The 12,499-nt window shown below is 39.6% G+C and overlaps 1 protein-coding gene across 1 annotated transcript in view; it reads right to left on the reverse strand.

Moving 5' to 3' along the window:
• Positions 1-1,699: 1,699 nt before the first annotated feature.
• Positions 1,700-12,499, reverse strand: part of cspg4 (chondroitin sulfate proteoglycan 4) — a 72,319-nt gene continuing 61,519 nt past the window's right edge. The window contains exons 9-11 of the mRNA XM_008294683.1: positions 10,709-10,869; positions 7,123-7,306; positions 1,700-6,034 (exon numbers count right to left, since the gene is read on the reverse strand). Of these exons, the coding sequence (XP_008292905.1) occupies positions 4,164-6,034; positions 7,123-7,306; positions 10,709-10,869 (2,216 nt within the window). The 3' untranslated portion in view covers positions 1,700-4,163. The remainder of the gene's footprint in view (positions 6,035-7,122; positions 7,307-10,708; positions 10,870-12,499) is intronic.

Raw genomic sequence — 12,499 nt, forward strand, 5'->3', positions numbered from 1 at the left:
AAAATCATCTTCTAATACACTTATGTGTCTCTACAGGGTTTGGATGCTCAGATCAAACTTTTACTTTTGCCAATAACTGCTTATTTTGATCAAGTCAAAGAGAACAAAGTTGCATTTAGACTTTGGTTCCCATATTCCCTGTATGTGCTGCACAAACAGGCACCATATTCTCCTTTCAATTCCTTTCATTTGCTGAAATGTTCCCCATTAGTTCCGGTTTAAATTTAGATTTTGAATTGGATGTGCACAACAAGATTATCAACATTGTTGTGAGTGATACTGAAACTGAATTTCAGATTCCTTTTGGTTCTTTCGAAATGTTTGGTCACATTTTTTATTAGATTTTCTGTTTAAGTTCAGCAAAAGTTTTTTGTAAACACACTGAAATGGAATATGCTGGTTGTATTAGTTTCAAGAATGCAATTCAGCTTGAGTCTTTTCATCCATAGCACACAGCGCTGCTCAGAGACTATGACCTAAGGAGACACATGTGGAGGAACAGCTGTGCCAAGCAGCTTATGAAACCTGCAGGACGAGCATTCAAAACAGAGCGCAGGCGGACCAATGGCAAGCCAGTGACCCAGGAAAAGACGGAGCAGACAAAATGTAATAAGCTGAGAGAAACACCGAAAGGAAAGGCCATTCACTGGAAAGAATGACGGAAGGAGAGAGAGAGCCTGAAATGTGACAAATTCAGGAACAGTTGTGGTTTCTTTAAGAACCATTAGCACCCTAACACCATCTGGTGGTCAAAGGGACTAATAACAGCTCTGAAAAGGAGAGAAGAAGTTTACAAAAGACATTTCCCCTGGAAAGAATGAGCGCTTTCTTTTATTATTAATAACTAAGTCATAGTCAATGTAGTGTGTTCATCTTGGAACACATCTTCTTTAATGAAGTGTCTCTTATTTATAACTTTTGCCTAAATTTACCTCAGACCATCCCTGTCAGAAATATGTGTTGTTAATGCCAAATTACAAGTAGCAAAAAAATATATGATCTGGACATTTTATTTTAATGTGTCTACTTTGACATTATACACACATACATTTGAATAACATTTCAGCATAGCAGACATTTCTTTAGAACATAAAATAAAATACATCGACACTGCAGAAAAAAACAAGCTTTCCTCAGAATAAACTTGTAATAATGGAATTGCATTAGGAGCAACTTCTATGGCAAAAATGAACAACTTCTGTTACAATTTTAGAGCTAAAATTATATTTTTCTATATATCATTCTTAAAACAAAAGTCAAAGTTCACTTCAAAATAAAAGCATTTATCAAGAATCGTCAAACAAGCAGGCACAAAACAACAAAACAGAATTATGTCATTTGATTTAAAAGATTTAATCATAAAAGGTAAGTATTTCAGCGTTTAGTGGCAAATGCACAGACTTTCTTGATTTTCATTAAGCGGACTTTGGTTTGCAAAACCAGGAGACTTTAAGCAGTTCAGAAAATCACATGATTTTTTAGCAATAACTAAACTTGAATATATTTTTTCACTTTGCATTTCAGCAGGAGGCAGTGAAGAGAGGTCGGTGTTGCAGCAGTGTTCTGTCTGCTACAGTCCCTTAATTGACGCAAGAGTCTAATAAATTACAGTCATCTAAATATTAAAGAAGGGTCTGATGGGTAACAGTCTGGACAAGTCTGATACCAGCAAAAGTCACACACAAAATAATGAACACAGTTTTTGTTGCATGAACGTTTTATTTCCATTAGTGCCGAGAACAAGCTCAGAGACAAACTGCAGCTTTATGTGACATTTATTTTCTTTTTCTTTCCCAGAAACTAAACATTGCAAATTACTGTTAACTTTAAAAGGCACCGGCAGTTTATGGACAACAGTTCAATCTCTGGAAAAACAGACATAACTTGAATATGAATTGATGTAAGGGGAGTGACAGAAACAATAAATAATGAAACATGAGAGGAGGTGGCAATGGAACTCTACAATGAACTCAACCTTCAATAAGCAGAAAAACAGAAGAGTGACGGGCACCTGCACAAACAAACACACACACACACAGACACACACACATCATAGCTGATCAGTCTAATGAAATACAGTTACATGTACATATACCTGCAATGTAAAACATGACGTATATACCGAGTGTATTTTGAAGTGTTAATCAGGCCCCAGTATCTTACTCAAAAACACAATATTTACACATAAAACGGGTAAGATGTGGATGTGATATCCTGGAGGAGGAACCTATATTTTTTATGTCGGCTATCTGTAAGAGATAATGTCACTGGAAATACACAGTCTCCTGAAACACATCACTTCCAGAGCGCTGTGCTGTCTGTAAAATATTACATTTACTGCTCCCAAAACGCTACAAAAATAGAAGATCAATAGAGAATGAATACTGCAAAGGCATTACCGTATATTCATTATATGACTAGCAAAGGCTAAGGCTTCATTGGTACACAGTATGAGAAAAGAAATGTACAGCAAATACTCAAACACTTGTCAGAAAATCAGTTGTTTGAGTCTTTCTTTCTTTAGTGGATCAAAAAAGTTTTCTAAATAAGTCCATGTACACATGTAATTCAACTTCAATTCTTCATTCAGCATTAAAAAAAAAACCCAAAACAAAACAAAACAAAACAAAAAAAACAGATAACAGGCCAGAGTGACACCAAAGTTCATCTGAAGATTTACAGTAACACTCTTCTTAGTTTGAACATATAAAACAAACAAAAGAGTTAAAAAAAATCTCATGATTTCAACTTGTTACAGTCTTTATATTCAGCTTACATGTGGAATGCTTAAAATTAAAAATAGCTTTGAAGACTTTCTATTGGTGTCATGTTAAACGTATTTGTGTTTAAAAGGACACTGTTGTTGGACATTGACATAACTTAAGCAGTGGAGCATTTTTATTCCTTAGTCCCACCCCAGCACCAATCAGGTTTTACAAATTCTTAATTGCAGACTCGGAAACTGGAAACATCCCAGTTTGAAATGACCTCATTGCTGCCTGTCAGCCATTATGCATGTGTTAAAGACCAATATTTCTGAAAGAACATCCTGACTGTGGTCTACAAACTGTGTACTGTGTAGTTATGCGGTCAGTGCTGTGCCAGTCCAGTGAACATTTATAAGCACTTCGGAAGCATGCGGAAATAATAACATATGATAGATGATGACGTGACTTGGAGCTAAATTCAATCAACACTGTTCAGGTTGTCACAACAAGGTTTTCATTACAAAATGTTTTGAACCATTTTCTTTTAACTCAAAAGTCAAATTTTATCATGATGAGGTTAAACTTACAGTTCTACTTTTTTTTCGCTATTATGTCGAAGGTTGTATGAAAAGATTGATGCCACTCACATATCTGTCTGTTCAATATGGAACTACAGCCAGGAGACCATGAACTTAGCTTAGCACAAAGACTTAAACACAAGGGAAACAGTTAGCCTGTAGCCTCATGTTTAAGTATTGGACTGTGCTGCATGTGCTGCACGGGGATATACACACAGATATAAAACTGGTACCAACCTTCTTACATATTTCTCCCTGTAAAAGTAAATGCTCACCTCTAAACTGAATTTAGCCCTGAGAAACGACAGACAATGGCACCTTTGAAAACATAAAAAAAAAAAAATTAAAGAGAAAATACAAAGAGGCAGTTTGTCATCTTCTTGATAATATATTTACCTCTTCACTTATGTACAACCTCATCAACTTTCCTCACAACCCAAAAACTGAATCATAACCTATAACCAAGACTTTAAATTACCTATCCACTCAAATGAATAATATTGGCCTATGATATCATATGGAATACAATAACAGAGCACACTCAAAATACTTCTTTTTTTTTTTTGCAAACACATTGTATGTTTATGTCTTTATTTGTGCCCTTTGACAAAGAGGAATGATAAAAAAATAAATAGACATGGCACGAGCCTCCTAAGATAAGAACCTGCCTCTTTCTTTGCCAATAAGTATTCAGTGTTTCATTGCCTGAGAATCTGTCCACAGTTATGCTGAGATAAGTAAATAAACAATGGCATCAAAAAATTTGTTTCTTTTATACTGCTGTGGCAAGAGGTCTTTAATACTGAGAGGAATGATTTCAGGAGGCATTCAAACACTTGAGGATCCACCTCCCGCTGTGTCCTGTCTCAAAGTGTTTTTAGACCCAGTACTGGTTCTTTTTCAAGGCCGGGTTCGTTGTCCGACAGTGCTGCAACAACTCCGGGTCTGCGTCTTTGGAGTCCATGTTGGACATTGGGATGTTATTGGCTGGGTCAGTTTTGCGGAAGGTTTCCGTGCTGGCCACCTCTCCGTTTTTGGGCTTGGATGATGCCGTCTGGACGTTGTGCTTGCCCGTCTTGTTTTTACGGATCAGGTAGTAGGCCAAGATGGCTGCCAGCAGCAAGAGGAGGAGGACTACCAGGATGGGAATGAGAATAGACCAGAAGTTGCTGCGCCGGTTAACTCTGGATTTCCCGTGGGAGTTATTGTCAGAGGGTGCTGTCGTGATGGCATCCCCACTACGCCAGTTCGGGTCGTCTATCCGACGGGGGCTAGCCGGAGTGGCACGAGGGACCCCACCCACACCAGGGAGGTCATTACTGTCTTTGAAAGGAACTTCTGAGGGAATCCTCAGCAGGGTAGCGGGGTAAACCCCAGAGGCATTGTAAGGGCGAGTCTGGAAGGGAAGCACACATTCTGCAGGAGGGACGCCATGGGCTTTGAGCAGGAAACGGGCCTCATCCTGAGTGGCACCACCACGTGATCCAGAGGGACTATTTAGGATCTCCATAGCTACACGGCCCTCATCCAGGTCCCTCTGGCTGAATGAGTCCACTGGCTGACCTGCACCAGGACCTCCAGACCTCACAAAACGAGCCCCTCTTGGCTGTTGGATGACAGTGAATGTGGGCGAGGTTCTGGTCTTGTTGGCCAGTGGAGTTGCATCCAGAAGCTTTCTGTCCAGTTGGACAAGTGCACCCTGGGGTAAGAGAGGATCCTGAGCAATGTTGGCCAGAGGCTGCACAGTGATGTTGAGGACAGAGGAAACATTTGCGGCCCGGCTGCGGGCTACAAATGCTACGCTGTCTCGAGGTGAAGTGGACTTGACAAAGCGAACACTGACACGGCCTTCTTTGATCAGTTTCTGGGTGAATGCAGACGTAGGCTGCCGGTCTACCATGACAGCTGCATACTTAGGAACACTTGTGATTTTGTAAAGGATGTCCTCCTCAACAGGGCCTCCGGTAGTGGCCCTCAACATCTCTTCAGTCACCAGGGTCTCATCATCACCCTGCTTCACCTTGATCTCAGGAGCTTTGTCCAGAACCAGGGTGCGAGCTAGGACGCCGATGTGTAGTGTGTACGGTTCTGTTTGGTGTTCTCCATCCGACACAATGAATTCCACAAAGCCAGCTGTAAGACTATTATCGCTGTAGAAGCCCACCTGCCCGCGATTGACCATCTCTTGTGTGAACTCAGAGATGGGATCCATGGTGAGTGAATCAACCAATCGACCATTTCTAGGTGCTTTGGTCACCTTGAAGTGCACTTCATCTGGTGGACTGTCTTCATCTTGAGTGTTCAGATGCTTCTGGGTCACGATGGTCATGGAGCCTTGAAGAACCTCTAGGAGCATATCTACAGTGACTAGTTCAGGGGGATCAGAGCCCCGTCGTTTGATTGAAATGTTGAAGATCTCCTCCAGCACCACAGACTCAGCAGGTGAAGGCACACCACGACCCTCAGCTTTTAGACGGGCCCTGAAAGAGAAGCTATCAAAGGAAGCTCCTGAGTCACCATGAAGATACTCCAGCTTTCCTTGAGTTACATCTTCCTGCATGAAGGACGGGGCATTACGGGGCAGGTCCTGACCATCCAGAGTGATACGACCGTGATCAGGGAAACGCTTAATCTCATAAACCACATCCACGTCACCTCGCTGACCTTCTGGCAGGCTAGCCATAAGGTTGGAAGCATCAAGAATTGTATTGTCAATAGTTTTCCTCTGGCCCTGCACGATGTCCAGACCTGAGTAGAAACAGAAAACAAAAGGACATTTTACATGTCATCAGCTTACTTTTTTTCAGATTCTTTATATTCAGTTCTGGCTGTCTGTTGTTTATATTTAGTTGTGCAGCACATTAGAGTTGGGCTGTTGGGATATTTTTGTGAGACAGATGGAGCTAAGGATTTGTTATTGAAGCAAAAGAAACAGGGACGATAACTGCCTGTAGAAGTTTCATTATAAACCATTTTTTAAAAAAAGAACAAGCTACAACTTCTTAGCACAGTGGCAGATCACAAATGGAAGTCGATGTGATTTTAATCAGACTTCAACATTCAGTAATGATTTATTTTATCAAACCCCCCTCCCAAAAAAACCCTACATACACACCATCATGTCCATTATTCAAAAAGCTGTCAGTACCACTGAGGCAGTATTACATCATCAAAACATGTGTTTCTCTCTTACATTTGTCTTTGTCCTGCTTTAGACCTATTACAATCTAACCCATGATGTATAAAACTTGTATGAATAAAGGGTAAATGACTATATCAGTAAATAATAAAGCATGTCGGCAGCTGGAGCCCTCTAGTGGAACATTAGAGGCTGAGACACTCTGCTTCATAACATCTGTGTAAATGCATATACAATAATTAGTGGGTATTTATGTAAACGCTTAATTATTAGAGTGGTTATTAAAGAAGAAAAACACTTAATTTATTTTCTCATTCCGTCATTTAAGGCTGCAAGGTGGCTCGGTGGTTAGCACCGTTGCCTCGCAGCTAAAAGATCCCTGGTTAGTATCCTGGTCAGAACACCCAGGATTTTTCTGCGTGGAGTTTGCATGTTCTCCCCAGGCAGCGTAGGTTCTCTCCAGGTTCTCAGGCTTCCTCACACATTTCAACATTCAAACATTTTGAGGTTAATTGGTGGTTCTAAATTGTCTGTAGGTGTGAATGTGAGTGTGCATGGTTGTCGTGTAGCCCTGTGATAGACTGGCGACCTGTCCAGGGTGTCCCCTGCCTTCACCCTAAGTCAGCCGGGATGGGCTCCAGAGGATTAAGCAGTGTATTGATAATGGATGGATGGACGGATGGACTCCGTCATTTACCTTTGTTCTTCCACAGCTGTGAGGAGATGTTGCTGTGAGCAGCATAGTAAGAGATAGTGATGGGCAGGATGTGACGGACGTCTGGAGCTGGTTGCGATGACAGTGTGAGCTCTATGGAGTCTCTCACCACCCAGAAAGGCTCCTCAGGTATCTGGTGCTCATAGTAGACTGATCCAGACTCCAACTGTGGACAAGGGAAAACAACATCACAGGATGCTAAGTTATTTCGCTACTCACAAATCAACCTTTGGCTTGTTTTACCCTGAGATTTTCATACTTTAATGTTGCTACTTAAATAATTTGAATGATATTTAAATGTCTTCCAACTAATTTTTACCAGAATTTGGCAGCATAAAAAAAACAAAAAAAGTTGAAATAAGCTTAATTTTTATAGCCGTTTGCTGCAGTCAACCACGTGTTGATAACTTATTTAACTTGACTGGTTTTAAAGACAAAGACTGACATTCAGTTTACGAAAATGTTTTATTGCTTGCTTTCCCTCTGACATTTGTGAGCACCACAGCTAAATGAGAGCTCAAATGGCTGCAGCAGTGGTTTGGCGCCGCTGAACTGGGATACAGGGTTTGGAAACTGGAATGTGACGGCCAGTGCTCGCTCTCTGAGGTCACTGTGTCCTAGACTCAACTCTTTGCTCTCTCTTACACACTCACACACATACACAAATGTGCACGAGCGAATTTATGCTCGCACACACAAACACACTGCCGAACTACTCAAATCATCAAATCATGTTTTCGGCTCGACGTAGTGTTAGATTTTCTGTCACAGCCCAAACGGAGCAGTTCACAGGGAAGGAATTTGTGCTCATGCTCACCCAAGCGGATGTCAGATGTCAGGAATGGAAATGAACTGATAGTCTTGAATTGTCCACAGCCATGGCAGCTGCATGTGTCGTGGAACTAAACTGTCAACCAGTGCACCTCATAATCCTGAACTAAATCCTAAACTAAAAACATTATCAGTAATTTTTTTGATGATGATTTTGTTTTGGTTTTTTTTGCAATCTGGATATTTGGGTATGTCGTCAGAGTAAACAGGGAAAAAACAGACAAAGATGGTAGTGCCATACACACAGTAAGTAACTGACTAACTCACTAAACAAAGAGCTCTTTGGAATTAAGCACCACACCCTGATGAAGGGTGTGTCTGCAGAAGCATGTAGGTGTCAGCCATTAAAAACCAAAGACATTTTACAATACTCAAGACGGCATACTTTTACTTGTTTTGATGTTACTCTGCCAATCGCACAGGAACTGGTGGAAATAAATTGTTTCTTGAGAAGTTATTTGTAAGACATTACTTTTTTTTATCTGTGCGACAGTGTTTTCAATCCTCTCCCACTCTGTCCATCACAAACAGAAACTTAAACAGAGGGGCATATCTGGCAATAATAAAGGTACGTTCAAGGCTGCAGTCACCCAAGTTCTGACAATGTAATAAAACTGTCAGTAGTAAAAGCCAAAATAAGAGACTAATCCAAGTGGAACTATATCATATTCAATGAGGCCCCCTGCTGGTAAAGAAGAGGAACACGTTCACGGCTCATATGCTGTGAGTTTGAATGATGACACATGTTAAATCGACTGCAGTTAGAGTACACGTATAAAACAATACAAATTTATTTAGACTGTGTAGCACTAATAATCACTTGATAAAACAGGTCAGTCTGGAGTTTCAGAGCTTTGGGGTAAATGGAACAGAATAGCATCTTAAATTATTATGATTCATTAACAAAGCTTCTTTGAAAAGAGATGACTGCACATTGTTTAACCTTAACGTTTGTCTCTGGTTGTTGATTTAACCTTTAAAAACTCATCTCTGTTTATGAAAGTTATTTATTTAGAAGTTTTTTTTTTCTTCCTGAAAAGAATTCTGTAATGCCTTAAAATTACTTAGATGTAAATCTACACTGTTGCTTCTTCTCAATTTTGCAATATGAAGGCCTGACCTCTGTCTCCACACAGCCCCTGACTATTGGCTGCAGCTCAAGCACACCAGCTCACCAATGATTATGTATTTATTTATGAATAATGACTATGAATGAACAATTAGAAATCAAAACTAAAGTCAACAACTAATTTGTGCCATAATCAAATAAAAGTTTTAATCTTATTTTTCATTTGATTCATTTTGACGGTGCCCACGGACCAATTCAAACAAACCTGTTCAAACCGGAACTTAAACTGATTCCTAAGACAAATAATGGTACACAAAGCACCACACTACATGGATATGGTTCCTTCGATTTGTATGTATGAAACCCTGGCTGTCTTAGTCCATGCTTTTTGGGGTGTCATTGTTCTGATTCAGTATCAAAGCAGAATTGTTCAGACATGGTGTTGATTGCTTATTTTGCTGCTGAAATGTCTTCCAGCATATTTAAAACAAAAAACAAAAAAAACAAACACCATATGCATGTTAAAGTTAAAAAAATAGATTTTTACCAGTAGAAGTCTTTAAAGTCATAATAATTACAAATCATTATCAGCTTAATCTGGTTTATTTCTTTTGTTGACTTGTTTGAGAGTCAACAGTGAAGAGGCAGACAACAGAAAATATAGGATGAGAGAGAGGAGGCTATGACGTGCAAAGTTATAACAAGCCCACACTTAAAATCTGAACAGTGCTTCCAAACATCCCATCTGACCACTCTAAAAACTGTTCTTGACAGTGACAAACAGCTAAGGTTTGTCAAAATGTAGAAGATTAATGCTGCTTGGTTTAAGACCAAGTATGAAACGACAGTGGTCACCGTCAAAAGAATCCAATACCGACTGTTGCTATGGAGGCAGGATACAGATCAAAATGTTTGGTGGCAAAGTCAGACAGAACACTTCTCAAGATGTTGTTTTTTTAGGAAAATGTTACCATTCCACAGGTCATTTTTGAAGTGTTTGAACAAAGGAGCAGCGGTGTTGACTTTCTGGCGAGGACATTTTTCTGTCACGTCAATGAACACTAAGTTCTGCCTGTTTTTGTCCAGACTGAACGAGACTTTTCTATTCGGGTTACTCCGCTGACTTCTCTCACATAGATAAAAGTAAATGCTGTGCAGCAGCAGTCTGCGCTGAAAGGATTAGCTGCATTTATGTGCACTGAAGGGGCATTATGTCTTCTTATATGTCTGTTTGATGGTGTACGCGGCAGATGACTGGGGTGCCTTTTACAGCTGTGGCTGCTTAGTAATACAAACTCGCTAAAAATGGGGATGTTAAATCTCAAAGTAAAGAGGATTTATTTGAAAAAGAAAAAAGAAAGAAAGAAAGAAAATGATTAATAGTTCAACTTGCAGTGTGTCTTTGATGCAAGTGATTATTAAAGGAAAAAAAATCCTATAAGCTGATTTTTCCTTTGGTTTGTCCCACAAGCTTTTATTCATTTTTTATTGCTTTGCTGTTTTAATATTTACTTTTTTACTGTTATAAATAAATTCTTCTTCTTACAATTAAAGGTTAATGTAGCGAAATAATTTTTAAGAGGGAGGAAGTTAATGAGTTGAACGTCTCTTAAAAGAAACATATGCCAGACACACACGTTCAGCATCACCCACAGACAAAGTAATTACCTGTGTTTGTGAGAATCGTCTAATTTCCTCAAACTGGTTCCTGTCATTGGCCAGGATGAGTCTTCCCAAACGAGGTGGGCGGATAAGCGAGTAGCTTATCTCATTTCCATCCTCATTGGTTACAGCCCCCAGATTGGCGCTTGTGATGAGCTGCCTCGTTCCTGTGAAAACACACACACACACAGACACACACACAGACGTGCAGTCTTCAGAGATGAGTCTATGGAAACTGGCCTCTTGGCAGCGCAGTTAAGCTTGTAAAATTAAGCAGAGTTTAGAAAAGCCTCAAACTTTGGAGGTTACAGTAACTCATGCACAGTAAGAAGAGTTTCCTGATGTGGCGAGTACCAGTCCAGAAATGTATCCAAGCCTTAAAAAATGTGACAACAGATCCTGTATGAGATGCATAAAAGTAGAGTTTATTAGAAACAGGCTCAGTGTTACCGCCTGCGCTGACACGTGTGCTCATTAAATAGTTTAACCTCTGCTGTCTCAAAACTTTTGTTGGTGTTTTTTAAACCACTAAATAGGAGGTGGTATTTAACTTGAAAACAAAACATGGAAAAAAAAGCACCATGTGTGCAGCATGGAGCTCCAATATGGTGCACTACAGCCTGTGAAAGTTAAATGCACTGCCACATCCAAGTCATTGAAATTCGGTTAAAAAAACACCGCTTTAGATTAATAGTTGAACCCATCTGAAATTAAAATATACAGCTTATATTTGGTACATTTAGATACAAGATTACTTGATCTGACGAGCAGCTTATGGTGGCTAACGTTAGCACAGACGTCATACAAGTGGCATAAATCACTAAGTTGAGTTTTTATGATTTATTTGTGCTTGTGCTCCTGTTGTAATTACTTCTACTGGCCACAGTGGGTCGCTATTCAGCAAGCGCTACATGGTCCCAAAGCCATCACAAAAACAACTAAATAAAAGAACATTACATTTCAGTATGTATCTCTGGTACAATAGAATGAAACAGGTTCTTCTTTTAGGGCCACTTTTAGTCTGAATTTATAAATGACTTTGGTGTGAATATTTCCCTGTATGCTGATGATATTGACACTATATGCGGACACTATTTTATATACAACATTCATGCGTTGATTTCTTCCGATACAGCAAACTTTAAATGATCCTAAACTAATTTACTTGCATGCTCGTAAACCTCTCCATGCAGTCTGTCATTCTGCCTGCAGGTTCATAACTGAGGACAGCTCTTCTGGATGAGCAAGTTGGGTGACAGTTGTTGGCAAAGCAACCACTTCCTGGCAAACTTCCTTTGTTATTTTACATGTAAACTGTTGATTTACTTTATGTGGTGCTAGGTCAGAAGAATGTCTGATCCTTGCAAAATCCTCATGTTGATACTGAGATTGGGAAATTGGCTTTAATATTACGTTTGACATAAGTAGAAGCTATAAAAATAAGATAAGCTATCACCTTTTACTCCATTTAAATCCCTTTTGAGAGACACAGACTTGTGTGAATGCAGGAGGTTTCTTCGAATTGCCGTTTCTCTGTTGATGTCCTTGGTCTTTTGTATAATTTGCTGATGCATATGGTAACTTTTATATGCTTTTATTGTCTTAGATCGTGATCAGCGCATCCTTGTAAAAGAGAGTTTGCTCTCAATGGCCCTCTCTGTTTCAATGAAGGTAAAATAAAAAACGTTTTTTTTATAAATATAATTCCTACTCAGTGGGCACTTGCTGTACCATCTACTGCAGCTCAAGACAACACGCTGTCGTTTTCACTTCTACATCTGGTACTAAACCACAATA

The sequence above is a fragment of the Stegastes partitus genome, unplaced genomic scaffold, assembly GCF_000690725.1.
Source record: "Stegastes partitus isolate 25-593 unplaced genomic scaffold, Stegastes_partitus-1.0.2 Scaffold21, whole genome shotgun sequence".
NCBI lineage: Eukaryota > Metazoa > Chordata > Actinopteri > Pomacentridae > Stegastes > Stegastes partitus.